This window comes from Rhinatrema bivittatum, chromosome 3 (assembly GCF_901001135.1).
Source record: "Rhinatrema bivittatum chromosome 3, aRhiBiv1.1, whole genome shotgun sequence".
Lineage (NCBI taxonomy): Eukaryota > Metazoa > Chordata > Amphibia > Gymnophiona > Rhinatrematidae > Rhinatrema > Rhinatrema bivittatum.
Window position 1 is genome coordinate 522929466 of NC_042617.1, and position 19093 is coordinate 522948558.

The 19093-nt window shown below is 44.6% G+C and overlaps 1 protein-coding gene across 7 annotated transcripts in view; it reads left to right on the top strand.

Annotated features, from left to right (window-relative positions):
• OTOF (otoferlin) overlaps positions 1-19093 on the top strand; it is a 773648-nt gene that overhangs the window by 469304 nt on the left and 285251 nt on the right. The window contains exon 7 of one of the 7 annotated variants that reach the window (XM_029596254.1): positions 5961-5985. The exons of the other annotated variants lie outside the window; for them this stretch is intronic. Within the exon in view, the coding sequence (XP_029452114.1) occupies positions 5961-5985 (25 nt within the window). The remainder of the gene's footprint in view (positions 1-5960; positions 5986-19093) is intronic. 7 annotated transcript variants of the gene reach the window in all.

The window sequence follows — 19093 nt, forward strand, 5'->3', positions numbered from 1 at the left end:
GTTAACTTAGAACTGGCCCTGTACTTTAGCAAAGTACATTCACTGAACTACATATTACGGATGCAGCTTTGGAGGTTTGGGGGTGGGGCAATTAGAAAAGGCTTCTGTCTGGGTACATGCTTTCCCCCCTCCTTTCTTCTCCACTCTTTGAAATGTGATTAGCAACTGTGCAAACCAACCCAGGGACTCCTTTGGCCCATTTTTACCGGCACTGCTAAAATAGCAGCAACACATATGGAAATGCAGCCTGGGTGTGAGGGAGTTGATATCCTGGAAAATATTAACCCGCTCATTACTGCCCACCCCCCTTTCCAGGTACTGCGGGGGGGGGGGTGTAGTCAGGGCATGAGTCCCTATTATGGGGTCTTGAAGATGCTGAACTGGCCCCTCAATGGCAAAGAACCCAGAGCTGATGTACCAATTCACTGCACACACCGTTCGGGGCCCTCATGGATTTCAATTTATTAAGGTAGCTTGTGGTGATTCCAAAATTCACTGCATCCAATATTCACACAAGTGAAATAAATTATTTACAGCTGATTCTCTTATTTTATAGAATTAGTAATTTTGTCTGGTCTACTCCAGGGGTCCCCAACTCCCCCCCCCACACACACACACACGCACACACATCCCCAGCATCCATCCTCCTGCTGTTATGACTGTCGGTCCCAGATGGCTGCGACCGCTGTTACTCACTTCGTGCCTCACTGCCCTCTCTCCTCTGGGAAGACTCGCAGCTGAGGCTAGCTACCTCCGACCCGCATGGCTCCATTCCAGGTCTCCCCAGGGCGGCGAGGACGCCACTGACTGCCATGTTTCTCCCGGGCCTTCCTAGGCGCGCGCGCGTGCTCCATGACCCTCCTTTAAGGACACCAGGGCGGGAACCTCAGGGGCGTCACCCCTTGATGACATCACTAGCCCTGGACTCTTAAGCACCATCAGGGCCTGGCTCTAATCGACTTGGCAACGAGTTCCCTCCTTGCTGAATCCTGCTATTCTTGCTATGGATGTCGGTTCCTTGTTCCTGCTCCTCCCGGCGTGAGACAGTCTCGGGTACCTGTTCCTCAGGGGCCCTGCTCCTATCTCTGGCTATCCGCTCCTCGGAGGGACCTGCGCATCGGACACTGACTGCCTTCTTCCCCGCTACTCAGGATTGCTTCAGGAACTACTCCTACTTTGAGACTCTACTTCGGTGTACCCTGCTTTGCGGACCATTGCCAGACTACTCTTCCCGTGAGGCTCTATCTCGGTGTACCCTGCTCTGTGGACCATTGCCAGACTACTCTTCTCATGAAACCCAGCGCTGGTGTACCCCGCTCCGCGGGCCATTGTCATCGCTTGTGACTAGCTGCGCTCCCCTGCTCCTCGGGGGAACTTGGGACTATGCTGCATTTTCCGCTCCTCAGGGTAGTGTCCTGCCTACCTTGTGACTGTGCTGCACTTTCCCACTCCTCAGGGTGGTGTTCTGCACTGCCAGAGACCCCTGCGCTTCCCCGTGTCCCGGGTAAGCCCACGTCATTCCCTCTGTGCTGACTCTCTTTGTGGCTCTGCCCCCTGGGGTCACCCTCACAAGTACTTCCCCATACCTTGCCTGCATTCCCCGCTACTCGGGGCCTGTCCAGCATGCCACCACTAGGGGGACCTATCCTAGCTACCACATCCATTCCCCAGACTCCTGCTCTTCTGCTACCCGCAGGGTTGTGTCACCTGTAGCTCAGACCTTGCCTCCCGATGGTGAGGCTCAGTGGGGCTCCTCTCTGTGGGCGGTACCATCTCTTACCTCAGGCCAAGGGCCCACTAACCTACGAATCATAACACCTGCCTTCTCCCCCATCCCCAGCATCCGCCTTTCTGCTGCCTCCTTCTCTTCCTGCTCCTCATATGGCTTTATGAGGAAGAGACCCAATGGATTTAGCAAAGGAAAGTCTATTAGAATTCTTTGAAGATATACATATGCACATGAACATAAGAACATGCCATACTGGATCAGACCAAGGGTCCATCAAGCCCAGCATCCTGTTTCCAACAATGGCCAATCCAGGCCATAAGAACCTGGCAAGTACCCAAAAACTAAGTCTATTCTATGTTACCGTTGCTACCGTAGTAATAGCAGTGGCTATTTTCTAAGTCAACTTAATTAATAGCAGGTAATGGACTTCTCCTCCAAGAACTTATATGAAAGACTCCTCAGAAAATTAAAAAGTCATGAGGGAGAAAGACTGATACTTCACGCATTTCCAGCATAGCTCTCTGCTTCAACGGCAGGGGAGAAAGTCTGATACTTCACTTTCAATGCATATCCAGCATAACTCTCTGCTTCAACGGCAGGGGGAATGAAGAAAAGAGGATCTATATACAGACAACAACCAAGAAGGACTGAATTACATAGTCTGGGTAAACAAATAAGCATGGGTGTAGCTTGCTTATTGCGGCGTTTACGACCCCTAACTAATTAAGCTAGATATTTCACTTAGATGCAGTTCCAACACTGCTCTGTACATTAATGGTGGGGGTGGAAGGGAAATAGAACCAAAAGGTTACTAAGAGCCAAGTGTAACATAAGTATGAGAAAAGAAAAAGTGCGAAGCTTGCTGGGCAGACTGGATGGGCCGTTTGGTCTTCTTCTGCCGTCATTTCTATGTTTCTATAACGTCCTATTGTGAGCTGCTAACTGGCTCAAGAATAGGAAATAGTGTATTTATTTAGATTTAGCTCACAGCTTTTCATTGGTAGCTGAAGGTGAGTCACATTCGGGTACAGAGGACTTTCAATCCCATATCACAAGCATCCCCCATCTTGAGAGCAATTTCAATGTGCACTATCCAAATTTACTATTATATGATGGCCTTAGATTCCCAAACAAGATGCACTTTCCACAATGGCCCTAATAATTAGCTATGTTAACAAGCCATTGGATGTCCTTTCCTTGACCTCCTTCCATATAGAACATATTTTGTACAAATAGGTAAACATGAAATCAATATGTCAGACTGGGGGAGGTATCAGAGTGCAGCCTCTCCTAGTTTGTTGGCGACATGAGTATTCTCTAGGGTGGCTCTAGAGATGTCTTAGACACAGTTATAGTTATCTGGAAGGGGGAAAATTGAGGAGTGTTTCCTCATGGTTCTGTGATTTGTGTCATCAATATCGTTTGCTGTATTATGTTTGCTTGTCTGTTATCGGCAAAGTTTCATATTGTGTCTGAGGATCACTCAATAAAAATTGTATTACAAAAAAAAAAAAAAAAGAAGGGTCAGAACATCACAGAAAAAATATCTCATGTAGGATTATATAATCAGGTTTCCCAAAGGACAGAGACAGAAAACTGAATGTTCCAGAAATCTGTACTGGGACCGGTGTTTAACAAATTCATGAATGATCTGGAAAAAGGTGCAATGGGCGAGCTGATCAAAATTTGCAGATGGCACAAAATTATTCAAAGTAGTTAAAACAAAAGCAGATTGTGAAGAATTTAAACCTACATATAGTGAACTTTCCAGTAGTGAAAAGATTGTCCCCGGCTGAGATGTTTAAAGAATATATGTCAGAATCCCTAAAGATTCCCAAAGAAATAATTCCAGTTGTTACAAAAGTATTTTTTGTCTCAAAGAAAACTGTACCATCTATGGGAGCAGAGGAAATACAAGAACCACAATCATTGAATACCTCAGAGCTGATTGAGTTGTCTGTACCGACTGAGATTAAAAACAGAGGCACACTACTGGCAACTTTTGCTTTTGAGCAGGAGAGAAATCCTGTCCTAAAGTTTTTCTTTAGGAACAGAACTGTTCAATATTATGGGCAAAGTGTATGGATATACCCGGACATTGTCCGTTCCACTCAGGAGCAAAGGAGAAAGTTTTTGCTTATGAGACCCGAGGTGTTAAACCGAGGAGCCAGTATGGTGTTGAGATATCCTTGTAAATGTCTCTTAAAATTTCAAGAGGTTAAATATATTTTTTATGAATCTGATCAACTAAGGGGATTCTTAGATGGTAAGGGATGAAGTGCTATAATGTTTAATTAAGGGGAAGTGCCTCATGTGTCGGTTTATTCCTGTTTTTGAAGAATATGGGGCGGATTTTCAAAGGGTTACGTGCGTAACATATGCGCGTAACCCTATAAAACCCTTCCTGTGTGCGCCGAGCCTATTTTGCGTAGGCTCGGCAACACGCGCAAGCCCCGGGACGCGCGTATGTCCCAGGGCTTTGAAAAAGGGGCGGGAAGGGGGCATGGGCATGGGCGGGGCGCCGATCCGGGGGCGGTCCAGGGACAGGACTGAGACCTCCGGCATGGCGGCCGTGCCAGGGGAATCGCACACCAGCAGGCAGAACCAGGCGTAAATGGGATAACACAGGTAGGGGTGGATTTAGGTAGGGCTGGGGGGCGGGTTAGATAGGGAAAGGGAGGGGAAAGTGAGGGGAGCGGAAGGAAAGTTGCCTCCGAGGCCATTCCGATTTTGGAGCGGCTTCAGAGGGAACGGGGAAAGCCATCGGGGCTCCCCTAGGGCTCGGCACGCACATGTTATAAAACTGGGCATGGATTTGTGCGCGCCAGGTTGCGCGCACAAATCTACGCTCGCATGTTTGTTACAAAATCTGGCCCTATGTAAATGAAAAAAAATTGGCTGATTTGGATATTCTCCTTCATTCTATGAGGCTGACAACTATTAAACCAAAGGAGAGAAAACCTTATAGTCAGAAAATGTCAATGTATCTCAACCAAACCACAACACGCGACCAAAACAGACATAGATAGGCAAAACATTCTTCAAATTGGGTCACATAAAGGCAGGCAATATTGGAGGTCATAGCAGCCACCGTTGCCATGGTAATATTCTGGAAATATTCATCCTTAAACAGAAAATACTTTTTTGTCAAAGCAGAAGAGGCTAATTTGACCAAAATGTCAGTAGGAACATGAGAATCTAAAGGCCTACTTTCCAGCACAGACCGAATAATTTAGTCTGCTTCCAACTGGGGAATATTAGAACCTAGAGATTCAACATCCAAACTGACTAATACTACATCATCTGATAAAGAGAGGACCTGCCTAATAAATTGAGAATCACAAACAAAAGACTTTGCAAGCAGTACAAATGGTTGTAAAAATGTATCAAATATTGACAAACGTTTCAGCAATGATGCCCAAAACAATCAGGCAACCAGGAGGAGCTGTAAGCGATTTATGAATTTCTGGTAAAATATATACCCTGGGAGTACAAGGATATACCTCAACAAGAAATTGAACGACCTTAGTAGTTAAATATTTATCTGTCACATCACCAAAGCCTGGTTCAGAAATTGATTTTGACAAATTCACTGAAGGATCAACAGCAAGTTTTAAATAATACAAAGAATCTGATCACTGTCTCTATATCTCATGTTCATAGTCATCACGATTCAAAATAACTGTGTATCCACCCTTCTCTGCTGATTTAATCTCTATACTCTCAGAGGCTAAAGATTGAAAGGCCAATCTTTCTTGCTTAGTAAGACTTACAAAGGATGGGAAAGAGACTGCTCAAATCATAATAAATCATTCTCCACCAGCTGTTCAAAAGCTGCAATTTAAAGGATCAATATTACCCAGAGGCACCCAGGCAGGTTTCTTAGCCATAGCTGAAATGTCTGGGCAATACACTGGCTTATCCTGGAAAAAAAAATGTAATCTTAAGAGCCTGAAAACAAGTTTACAATCTAAGCCTGACTTCAGAGGGATCATGTAAAGGCATGGTTACATATGATAGCCCTTTACTGAGGACCAACCACCTTGGGATCTTAATCCTTCTTTAGGCCGCAAAAACAGACAGGGAAACCTCTCCCCATCCTCTGTCTCTATACTGGCAGCAGACCTCTCCAGAACAAGGATTTTTGCCTCATGGACTGTGTCTGGCACATTTTAACCAGTCTCCCTAGCAGCCCAGCGAAGACCTACGTTCAGGCAACACACTGGGGAAGTCCTCCCAGAGCTTCACAAGCAGAGGTCTTACTGTCACAAGAATCTTCTCAAAATTCACAGAGCTTTCCCTCAAGGAAGGTACTTTCATATTCCATCCCAAACCCATTCTCTTTATAGAAAAGAACCTCCAATCCATCATTTCTTTAGCTCACACCTCCGGAACTTCCCACAAACCTCCCTCTGCTGGAAGAGTCTAAATTTTACTGAAAGGCACCTTTCTAGTGAAGCCAGGCAAAGGTAGTCACATTTGTAATTAAACATCGCTGAAATGAAAGATTCAACAGGACATTCTCCGTGCAGTCAAAATTGCTTTTCCATATCCAAATTGCAATCCCTTCAGGCAATGGTCCTGACGTGGACCATGTTTCACTAAATAAACAGTTTCATCGGGGAAATCTGAAAATGTGCCATATTTACAATTCTATAGCAACACCAAAGAATTTCTCAAAATCAACCACCTTTCAAAGTGAGAATATCACTGCTTTCTACCAAAGCATATTGCTACATTATTATCCAGCTTGAGGGAATCAGAGCAATAGAATCCATTCTGACTAAGATAAGGTGCAGGTTGTTGACTGGAAAGCTGAGGGGAAGGGGATAAAGAAGGGGTCGGGATATGAAGGAGTTTATCAACTTAAGAACATAAGAAATTGCTATACTGGGTCAAACTGAGGGTCGATCAAGCCTAGTATCCTGTATCCAACAGTGGCCAATCTAGGTCACAAGTACCTGGTAAGTACCCAAAAGTAAATAAATCCCATGCTACAATGCTAAGTAGTGGTTATTCCCTAACTTCACTTAGGTCAGGGCTTGGGTTTTCATAACATCCACAATGAATATGCGTGAGATAAATTAGCAGGTAGAGTCTCCAGGGCATGCTAATTTATCTCACGCATATTCATTGTGAATAGCTTGAAAATCTGATTGGCTGTGGGGTCACTAGGACAGTTTTGAGAAGCTCTGACTTCAGTGTTGTCTGAGAAGTTTTTTATTCAGTATGTAAAAATAAATTCACATTAGCTACTTTTTATCCATAAATTCTAGAGAAATTTATTTGAGTTCAGGTAGAACAAGTTTTTTAAATTACTTTTCAGAGTTAGTTCTTTGTAGATTGTGGTACTTTTCATTGGAACAATATAAAAATTATAGGCTGGGTTTTAAAAACCCAGCACGTGCCAAAATGGGCAGATGTGCACGTGGCTGGGCCACGCGCGCGCCATGGGGATTTTCAAATGCCAGTCTGCCCATATGTGCAGAAGAACAGGTTTTGGAAAAAGGGGCCAGGGCTTGGGCAGGCCGGGACAACTTCATTAGGCACTGTCCCGCTGGAGTGCGGCTGAAAGACGACCGGCCCACGCAACTTGCTGCTGCTCCGGAGAGTAGGAAAGTTGTAAAAGAAGAAAAAAATAGGGTAGTTAGTGGGGTTTTAGGGGTCAGGGCAGATAGGGGAAAAGGGAGGCAGGTTAGGTAGGGGGTTTAGGAAGTTTCCTCCCTGTCCGCTCCCTTATTGGAGCGAACTGGGAGGGAACTGGGAATAGGGCCTATCGCATTGCTGCGCGTATGTTATAAAATTTCCCCCCCATACGCGTGTGATTCGGCGCATGTACGCACGGGTAGCAAATTTTATAACATGCGTGTGTCGGCATGCGCACATTATAAAATCGGCGCATCCGTGTGCGCAAGCTAGGAACCGCGCACACATGGACGCCCGTGTGCGGGTCTTAAAATTTCCCTTTATGTATGAGTTTTTGAGACCACATACATTGCTGAGAAAAAGGAGAGTCTGTATTTGAGCACAATTTATACTGATCCTAATCTAAACCCTAATAAGAGGGAAAGATAACGCCACTGAATAAATAATTTAGACAAAAAGGATATATTTTGATTATTTATTCAACAAAAAGATTAATAAATAATTACCCTTGTGTGAAAAGGTATATGAACCTTTCATTCAGTAACTGATGGCACCTCTTTGAGCAGCAAAAACATCAACTAAACATTTCCTGGAACTGTTGATCAGACTCTCACATTGTCTTTGAGGAATTTTGACCCATTCTTCCATATAGAACTGTTTCAGTTCTGTTATATTTGAGGGCTTCCTTGCATGAACATTTCACTTTAGGTCTTGCCACAATATTTCAAAAGTATTTAGGTCGCCTTTGACTTGGCTAATCCAAACTACAAAATCTCTTCTTCCTCTACTGTTTTGTAAATGATTTACTTCAATGTTTAGGGTCGTTATCTTGCTGCATGATGTACTTTTGACTCAGACTCAGCTCACAGATGGATGGCCTGACATTTGCCTCTAGAAATCTATGATATAAATCATTATTCATGGTTCCATCAGTGGTGGCGAGCCATCCAGGTCCTGATGCAGTAAAGCAGCCCACACCATGATACCTTCACCACCATGCTTGACAGGATGAGGTTCTTACTTTGGAAGGCAATGTTTGATTTTTGCCAAACATAAGTTGAATTTTTGACTCATCTGTTCAGTATAATTCCAGAACTCTTGTGGGTCATCCAGATGCTCTTTGGTGAATCTGAATCAAATAACAATGTTCTTATTAGAGAGCAGTGGCTTCTTCCTAGCTATGCTTCCATGAGTAGCATTTTAATTCAGTTTTTTCCTGATTGTTGATGCATGAACCCTCATATCAGCTGCAGCGAGAGAGGCCTTTATGTCTTTAGATGTTAGTTTTGGACTCTTTGTGACTTCATGGATGATTTACCAATTTAGCCTTGGGATGATCTTGACAGGATGACGTCTCCTGTGTGACAGTAGATGGATGGAGCCCCAAATATTTAGAAATGGTCTTGTAACCCTATCCAGATAGATAAATATCAACTACTCTTTTTCATAGGTCCTCTGATATTCTTTTTTGATCATGACATGATGAGTTTTCTTTAACTTTTATGATGGCACCTTTTGAACCTTTATATTGGACAGGATACCCAAACTCAGTCATGCAGATTTACTCTGCAGGGTAGTTTACTTGTTACTCAATTATTTAAGGACCTGACTGTAATTAGTCAATTAATTGCACTAAGGTAACTAGGAATTCACATACTATTTCCCACACACTGATTCTGAATTAGTCTTATTGTTTCTACTTTGTATATCATCGTATATTAACAAAACATGGACTTGTTTAATGTATACCCTTTTTAAGGCACAAAAAAGACAGGTTTCAAATAAACAAAGGTATCTTGATAAGAACTTGTAATTTCATTATTACTCTTGTGGTTCACAAACTTTTTCTCAGCATTGTAGGCCCCTATTTCAGTTTTATTTTTTATATAATAGGGCTGATCATTTTTCCAAAGGCTGAAGCCCCAGCTTGGACTTTTAAGGGAAGAATATACAACATGAAGGACTGCCAGCCCAGTCAGCATTAGGTGCTAGTCAGAATATTGCTTGTGAATGTTGCTTGTGATATACTGAGAATGTTGCTTGAACTGTGGATTTTATTGTGATTTACTGTGAATTTTGCTTGTAATCCGCTGAGATTTGTGGATTAGCAGACTATAAATTTTGTAAATAAATAAATAAAATGCAGATATAAGGATATTGAGAGACAGGCTAGATTTCATTTGGAAGCAAAATAGGGTATAAAAATGCAACCAAAAAAAAAAACCCTTTGCAAGTCAGATTGCATAATTTTGAAACAGTTCAAAGGTATGCTAGGATTTAATTTCCTGCAAAATCTGAAAGAGAAAAAAATCCACAGAAAAATGTGGTTCATGATAAAAAATAAAATCAGCAATACTTGGTGTGGGATCACTACCCAGTAAAGGAGAAGCCTAGTGGTTAGAGTAGCAGGTTATGAATGCGCAAAGGCAGGATTCAAATCCTGTTGACACACCTTGGGTAAGTCATGTCATTCTCCATTGCTTCATTAATAAACCTAGGGCCCTATTTACTAAGGAGATAATTTTCAAAGGAGTTACGCATGTAAATGTAACATACTATCAGAGCAATTTTCAAAAGCCATTTACTTGAGTAAAGTGCACTTATGCAAGAAAAAACCCAGTTTTACTCCAGTAAATGTTCTTTAAAATCAGGCCCTAAGCATTTTTCCCATAGACACAAACAGGGAGAAAACCTTTAGGGGCGGATTTTAAAAGCCCTACGCGTGCCGGGCCTATTTTAAAAAGGCCCGGCGATGCGCGTAAAGCCCCGGGATACATGTAAGTCCCGGGGCTTGCAAAAAGGGGTGGTCCGGGGCGGGGCATGGGTGGGGCAGTCTGGGGCAGGGGAGGGGCCAGAGGCCTCCAGCACAGCGGCCATTGCTGCCGGTGCGTGCAACTTGCACCTGCCCAGAGGCAGGCACAAAAGGTAAGACGAGTCGGGGGGGGTTAGAGTAGGGCTGGGGGGGGGGGGGGGGAAAGATTAGGGGAAGGGGTGGGAAGGTCAGGCTAGGGGGAAGGGAACGGGGGAAGGCAGCACGGCTTGGCGCGTGCAAAGTGCACAATTGTGCACCCCCTTGCGCGCACCGACCCATGATTTTATAACTTGCACGCCCCTGTAGTATAAAAAGTGGGGAATGATGGTATTACTATAGATCAATTCAGTGATTATGTTAAGAAAAAATTGTGAAATAGAAGAAGCAATGTTAAGACAGTGAATTGTAACAATAAAGATACGAATTTCATAAAAAGAGTAGGTGGTATATTGACAGTGACTGTGTTACTGAAGGAAATTCAGGTGGGTTCTGCAATTCACTGCGGTGTGTGATTTGGTGGTGTTTTAGTATCCTGAAAACCAGACCTGTCTATTTATTGCTCTTGAGGACCAGAGTAGGCCAACCTTGTTTTAGGAACAGGGAATATATCTTTGGTTCCTGAATGAAATCTGCTTTGAAGTGGCTGACAAGTCACAAAATGCAGAATATAAATCAGTAATGAAATTAAGTGCTACATTTAAGAATGACACAAAAGTGCCACAGTGCATTTTTCACATAATATATTTTGCATGATTTTTTTTCCTCTGAAATTTTTTCTTCTAGAAATTTCAGGAAATTAAATCTCTGAGCAAAGAATGATTTCTCAAACTGCAATGCAGAAACTAATTGACCTATAGGTGCTTTGCACTTTTTTTTTTGCCCAGTTTTTGTCCAGTATTTAACTCTGGCCCTTAAAGTCAAACCAGCTGGATAGTCTCAGGAAACAGACTAGGTCAGAACTTTAAAAAAATCCCCAACATCTGCCAACATACTGGGGTCAAGTCATAAGCTGATACAATGACATTTATAGTATGATAACTTATTTTCCCCTTTCTTATACTGGGAGAGCATAAGTGACAGACATTTACACTAAAGCAATGGTTGGTAATCTAAACTACAGTTTTATTGTTACCTATGTACTTCAGTTAGGGATTTTTAAGTGTGGCCTTTAATGGTTATATAACTGATGCGTGTGTATGTGATTGTAACCTTGCTGTTGCATACAAAAGCTTTTTGGTTTGCTGTCACATTCTCTGATCTCAGCCGGGGGTTTTTTTTTTTGGTTTGTTTTTTTTGAAGGATTGGGGAAGACAAGCAGAGCAATTGCCCAAAGCCCCTTGGCAAAGTAACTGTGCTGTTCGTACCTCTGACTGTGCATGTAAAACTGCCCCCCAAAACCTAGCTCACCACCGAATCCTCACCCCTGGTTCAGAATAGCCCCTCTTAAAGTGGTATAAAAAGTTGACTAATATGTGTGCCTCCCCAGTTGTGCTCTCTCTCGCCCCACCCCCTCCCCGAAACGGGATTTGTGCTAAATATTGTGAATCCCGTTTTGGCCATAATGCACAGCATAACGCCAGGAAAAAAGATGTACTTATTTCTGGTGTTAAATCCCACGATAGCGTGTGTTAACGCTACCACACACAACATTAAATGCCCCTCATCTTCATTTACTCCGCCCAAACTCCTCCCACTGGAATACATTTTTAAAATTTGGATATGCATCTCGCGATGTGTTATTTATCGCAGGCATTATGGCGGGCGTTAGGGCCCCAACGCCCGCGATAAGGTCCTAACGTGATATGAAAAATGACCTCTTTATTTGACAAAAATATTGTCTCACAATATGTAGCTCAAACTAATCAAGTACAAGAACAAACTTTTAAAGGTAACAAAACCAGGGCCGTCCTTCGGGGGAGGTGACCCAGGGCAGTCGCCCTGGACCCTGCGCTTTTGGGGATCCCATACCATCGGGGTAGCCCCACTTTGGCTTGGCCTCATCAGGCTTGTGCTTGGCCAGCAGGAGAGTGGCTCTAGCACTGCTATTCTGCTGCTCCTGCTGCTGGCTCCTCTCCCTCCTTCGCTGGTCAAATCACAGATCCGATGGCGTGGGAGAAACGCTAACAGCAACTGGAGTGGTTAAAGGCACCTGACTGCTGGCCAGGGGGGGAGAGGGAGAGAGACCCCCTGACGGAGCAGCCTACTAGATGGAAAATCAGTGGTTGGGGTTGGGATAGCGGGGATGAGGGGTGACGCTGAAGGGAGTGGGTGAGTGGGGACCCAGGAATGACATCGGGAAGGCAGGGAGTGAGACAGTGGGGAACTGAGGCATGAAGCTGGGGGTGAAACAGTGGGAACGGAGGGATGCCCTTGGGGAGGGGTAATTAATGCAGCTATCCCCCAACATCTTTTCCAGTGGGCCAGGGTCGTCTTTCCCCTCCTCTTCTGACTGATTTACCCTGGATCTCATACCCCACTAGTGTCAGGCCTGAGCAAAACATCTTTTATCTGAAGGGAAAGAAAATCACCTCTTCATTGCTGAAAGAATGCAGGCCTATAGGTCAAATAAAATAAACAAAACATAATTTCACAGTACAGTCAACCAAAACTAACCAAGTACAGAAAACAGACCACTGAAGAGAATTCAATGAAATGTCATCTAAAGAAAAGCAGAAATCCTGACAAAGTCCTCCGTTCCACATACAGTAATAACCTCTTCCAGTGCACTGTCCTGAATTGATTGATTTAATAAACCAGTTTCTCTCCTGGACCTTTGGCATATATTTATCTAGCAAAGGCAGGGTGAGTGTTTCCTGTGTTGTGTGACCCAGCAGTGGGAGAGCATGCTGTGATCTATCTATATCTCTGCCTCTGCTCTGTCCTGTCATTCTCCGTGTTATCTAAGAAACACATTGTGCTGTTCTCAAGCAAAAAAAAATATCCAGGCAGGTTCTGTAGCTGAACCACTTCAAAGCAGGCCTGCAAAAGTCAGAGAGAATTTTGTCAGAGAAAGGTACGTGAGAAAAAGAACTGATAGGGATTCTGACGCCTCCTCAGAATCTAAATGCAGTAGCACAGAATCAAAGGACCATTGCTCTGAATCAGCTAAATGCAAGAAAGGAGCGTTACTGAGGAACAAAAGTGGGTAGCACTTGTGGGCCGTTACAGTACAGTGCGCTCCGACGGAGCGCACTGTTAACCCACCATTGGACGCGCATTTTCCCTTTCCCCTTATTCAGTAAGGGGCCGAAAACGCGCGTCCAACCCGCCGAACCTAACTTATTGGAATGCTTTCTTTAAAGCTCAGCCAAGAAACCTCCCCAGGGTACAACATGTTATTCTGTCAGTTGCAAATACTAAAAGAGACATGAAATAATTCCATTTCTTTCTGTATCTACAGTCTACTTTAGCAGGACCAGCTTTTGGAGTAATAAACCTGTGTGATCGCACAGGGTGCAAAGCACTAAGGGGTGCTAGCACCCCCTTCCAGTTCTGCTGCTGGACCGAATGAGGGCTAATGCATGTTGATGGCCCTATTAGGTATTCCCACGTGATTCAGAAAACAAAATGTGCAGCCAAGCCGCACATTTTGCTTTCAGAAATTAGTGCCTACCCAAAGGTAGGCACTAATTTCTTCGGGCACCGGGAAAGTGCACAGAAAAGCAATAAAAACTGCTTTTCTGTGCACCCTCCGACTTAATATCATGGCAATATTAAGTCGGAGGTCCCGAAGGGTAAAAAAAGTGCTGGCCTCACTAGACTTTCAGGAGGAGTTGGACCACAGGGTGGAAACCGCGGTGCTCAGAGCCCCCGCCACCAGTCCCCATGCCAGTGCCAGAGCCTCCACCGTCTATTCTGACACCTCTGCTCAAGTGTCTGGACATCCTTCTTGGTGCCCTACTGATACAACTGGTGTCTGAGAGACCTTCGGTTCCCCAGCGGCCACCGATGCCCCCCTCGGGAACGGTCCCTATGATTGGGTCCTCCGAGGAGGAAGACGCAACCAATGATGCATTTCCGAGGCCTCTGTTTCCAAAGCCTTTGCCTGGGGCCTCTGGCCTCCCGCGGCCCCCAGTTCCCCCATTGCTCAGGGGTCCGTCAATTCCCATGGTGCCCTCATTGCCTTCGAAACTTTCAGAGCCCAGGACCAGGGCTCTTCACAGGCCTCACTTGCACAAGCCTCACAATGACCTCAGTGAAGAAGAAGGTCCTTATGACCCGTGGGGGAATAATTCCTCGGAATCTTCATCTGAATTCTCGGATGAACACCCTCTACGAGCTTTCCCCACCGGAGGAAAGGTGTCGGTGCCCCCCCCCCCCCCCCCACCGAGGTTCTCTCCTTTGCGGGGTTCGTCAGGGCCATGGCCGAGGCTATTCTGCTCCAACTTCATATGGAGGAGGATGCGCAACATAAGATGCTGGAAGTAGAAATGTGATTTGGCTGAACCTTTCAGTTCAGCCTTCGTTATCGGCCCACTGTGAGAAATTTCGTTTCCATTGCTCCTCCCATGTGACAGGGGCCGGCCAATAGCACCGATAGCCCCTATCACATGGTAAGGGCAAAGGGCCATCGGTGCCATTTTGATTAGTGGCAGCCGACAGCCCGAGAGGGGGAGATCGCTCCCAGGACCCTGCTGGACCACCAGGGACTTTCGGTAAGTCTTGGGGGGGTTCGGGCAAGTCTTGGGGGAGGGTGGGGGGTTGCAATTAATGAAATTTGAAGGTTTAGGTTTGGGGGGTTTTTTTATGTGCCCTTTCTCCCCCCCAAAAACGATAAGAAAACACACGAAATTTCGTGGGTTTTCCTATCATTTTGGCGACCCCCCCCCCCCGAAATTTGGGCCACCCTCAAAACTTTGGCACTCAGTCTAGGCAACCACCTAGTTTGCTTAAAGGAAGCACCGTCCCTGCATAAGCCAGAATTAATGTGGTGCTTATCAGAGAGGAATATTTATCATTCTCTAATGGATAGGAATGCCAATGAGGATTAACTGTGATTGGGGAGGTGGAAGAGTTGAGGTTATTGTATTATTATTATTATGATTGATTGTATTGAATGTATATTGTTGTTATTTTATTATGTATCATGCAATAAATAGGTATAGGCTGCAATAATAGGGCACGTATTTAAATAGAACAAAACAAATAAATAAAAATTATGCAGAGGTTTGCCATTACCTTTTGCAGACAACAGTTCCTGGCTATCCTTTATCTAGGTTTGATCCTGCTTAGCTTCTACAGTCTAACAAGTACAGATTCTACAGCCAGATTTGCTGGTTTTCTAGATCAACAGTAGAAAGCTACTTAATGTTTGAGACATCCAAATAAGTTCTGGTTGCTGAGGAAATGTGAGGGTCTGCTGCAATGTTTTTGTGTTTCATCAGAGGATCTGTTGTATGGTATTAACTGACTGGTTAGAAGAAGATGTCATGTAAAGTATTTTTTGCTATATTTGCCTGCCCATCCTGCAAAAATATGCAAGGTGGTTTTTATGTGATCACGCAGTAGGTTGATTAGACCCTGATGATGAAATCTCATGAAGGAACATTTCTTGTGTATTTTTAAACTGCTCCCAACCACTGCATAGTAACTATATCTACGCGTGATGTGATTGCAATTAATAGAATAAGCAGATGTAATATACTTTAAAAAGCATGAGGCAGACTCACATATGTGACCTGATTTATCAGGCATTTTTCATGTAGGTTTAAAATGGATAACAAAAACACTTTTGATAAAATCAGGCTTAAAGTGATACATTTACTTTCTTGATGGAGCTCATGGTGTAATCCATATGTCAAACAACAGCATATGCAGACTTAATGATGAATGTTTTTTTAAAACAATGTGATGTGTGACACAAAACGAAGCAGCGCATTGCTGTAAATAATTATGCCACAAGTCCCTGTGTTTGCAACTCAAAGACCTAATTTTTCAGATATGTGTAGCACTAGAGGGTCACTTAGAGAGTACTGTAACAAGATCTAAGCTATGAAGGGATTGATGTACAGAAGGTGCGATAACCATTTGGTTGAGTCATTTTTGATAACCAAGAATTAGTGCATCCCACCTGTGATTTCAGTGTTCTCTTTGGCATGCCTGTGGTTTACGTGTGCAGCATGGTCTGCAGTGTGTTTTTCAGGATTTCAGAGGTTTCACAGACTTCACAATTTTATTTTTTCTCTAACGCCACAGCCATGGAGAAGATGAAGAAGAAGAGCAGAAGGGTGTCATTGGGTAAATACTGAACCATGTACATTTCTGACAGCAGACATGGTCGTGGATGGGCAGTGGTCTGGGTGGTGGGAGGGGAGGCTGTCAATGGAATAGAAACTAGGGATACTGATTGACTGAAAAATAATTCTAAAAATCTTTTTCTTCATATTGTCCTGCCGCCTACAGCAAGCACACTTTGATCTATAGTTAATTGATATTTGAAATAGAATGGTCAGTTACAGCTATTTACACATTTTATTTCCCATGAAGCACTGCAAAATACATAAATATGTGATTGCTGTACTCCTAAGCTACTAATCCAGAGCAGAACCATTGCAAATTATTTATACTCATGAAAGAAACCAGTGACAGCCAGGAAAACACCAGAGGGAACAGAACAGCTGTAAAGAGAATCAAAGATTACAAACGCACATAGAATTCAGTGCTTGAAAGTTTTTTAAAAATTGATTATACCTAACACTTTCCAATGGATATAAAGGACTTATTTGTGCATTATGGATTGCCATGCTGTCCCAGCATGCATTTGTCAACAGAGGGTCCAACTAGGGCTGGGGAACCCCTACAGGGGCAGCTCAGGACTTCAAAGTAAGACAGAGCAGATCTTCCACCTGTACCAGCCACTTCCCCCGCAGGTTCTGGCGACCGGCAAGACAGGCTGGGGCTGGAATCAAGGTGCAGGCTGGAAATTGGAGATGCAGGCTGGAGACAAAAACTGAATATGAAGGGAAGGCAGGGCTGAATACTGAGGCAGTGCAGGGCTAGAGTCTGAGGCAAGGCAGGACTGGGCACACGTGGAACTAGGCTGGACAGGCTGGGCAGACTGGGACAAGGAAAGACACTGGCAATACAGGGAGCGGATACCAGGGACATGACTAGGCAGGGTAGGACCGGACCAGACAAAGACAAGACTAGACAAAACAGACCAGGACAGTCCAGGGACACGACAGAACAGAACAAGGAACACAGAAGCCCGAAGGTAGTGGTTCAGAAGGCCCATAGGCCACTAAGCATAAGGCCCCAAGGCCTGCAGGGAGATTCTAGGAGGCCTGGAGGCCACAGGCTAGGTAAGGCAGAGTTAGAAGGCCCAGAGGCCACAGGACTAGGCAAGGCTGAGCTGAAAGTCCTGGAGGCCACAAAGCAATACAAGGTAGAACAGGGCCAAGCAGGGAGCTGAGTAGACTTGATGACAAGGCATCAGGTACTGCAAGAGGCAGGGCTAAATAGGCCAAGCCCTGCTGAGTCATGAGCCCATGGAGATTATGGCTATAGCGAGAACAGGTGTAGCTCCATGGGGACTTCTGGTGGCAGGGAGACTGCATAACAGGCTGGATCCTAGCAACATTTCACTTAATACTTCTCAAGAGGGCTTTGCTCTTGAAGCTGGTATCTCATTTTATATGTCCGGAATCATTATTCTGTTCCTACAATGACATTCTGGCCTACATCTAACAAATTATTAATTTAAATCTCTGTCCAGATGTTATAAATTCAAAACAAAGATTTAAAACATATTGGGGCCTATTACCTAAAAGACAATAAGTTTAATTCAATATTGTATCTTATTGGTAAACCTCATCATGCCTTAAATCTACAGTGCCATTGTAGTATTCACTAAAATTAAGGGCTAGATGCACTCAAGGGTTTTCCCCATTTGTATTTATGGGAAAAATACTTAACACATCTGGTCCATATGTATGCAAAAATATGCATGCCTGCTTCCACTGGTAGCATATCTGAACTGCAAGGCTCTGACCGTTTGAGAGGCTGCTGCAGGCTGTGTGTACTCAAAGGAAAAAAAATAAGTGGTAGCAAAGTCAGATACAAAGGGGTAACAGGCTTCACTCATGGACATAACAAAATATTGGAAAGGTAGGATGCATAAACCAAAGCAGGCAAAAACAGGCAACATTAGAAGATATAGCTCAGGGAACAAGACTCATCCACTGGAAACTGTGCAAACACTATAACATTGCGATATCAGAGAAACACTGAGATCACAGAATTTTATTAGCCTAGGGGTATCTTGGGCAGTACCTGACTATGGTAGGACGTGTCATTTATTTATAGACATTTGCTATTCTGCTTCTTACCTATAACCCCTCTTTGGGGACTTCCCAGAATGCAGGAGCTCACTGTTGTCCCCAGGGCCACTTCTGCTCCCAGCTCTCTGTGTCCTCTCACTTCACACCAACACAGTTTGCAGCAGGCTGTCAGGGTGCTAGGTGTAATGCTTGATGATTCATGGGACTGTTCCGCGAGCCTCCTCACCCCCGATGCCGCCAGATCCATCACATGCGGCCTCCCTCTCTGGACGCCGCTCAGCACGGCCAGAGACACCATCAGCCGCCACTTCCTTCAAGCTCCCCCAGGCATGTGCGCGCCAGTCAGGCCACCTCTTGAAGTTCCCACAGCAGGAACTCTGCCGCGGTGCCCTTGGATGATGTCAAAGTGCCCCTCTACAAAAGACTCCTTCTTAGGAGCAGGAAACACCTTGGCAACCGGTCTCCTGACCTAGCTCTTACTTTGTCTTCCTCTGTTCTTGAGTATCTATGTCCTTGGTCCCTGCCTCCTACTGTGCCCTGTTTCCTGGTCCTTCTCCATTGCCCAGTCCTGCTCCTTGTGTCCTGGTCTGCCCCTGTCCTACCCTTGTCTTGCTCACCTCCCCTGGC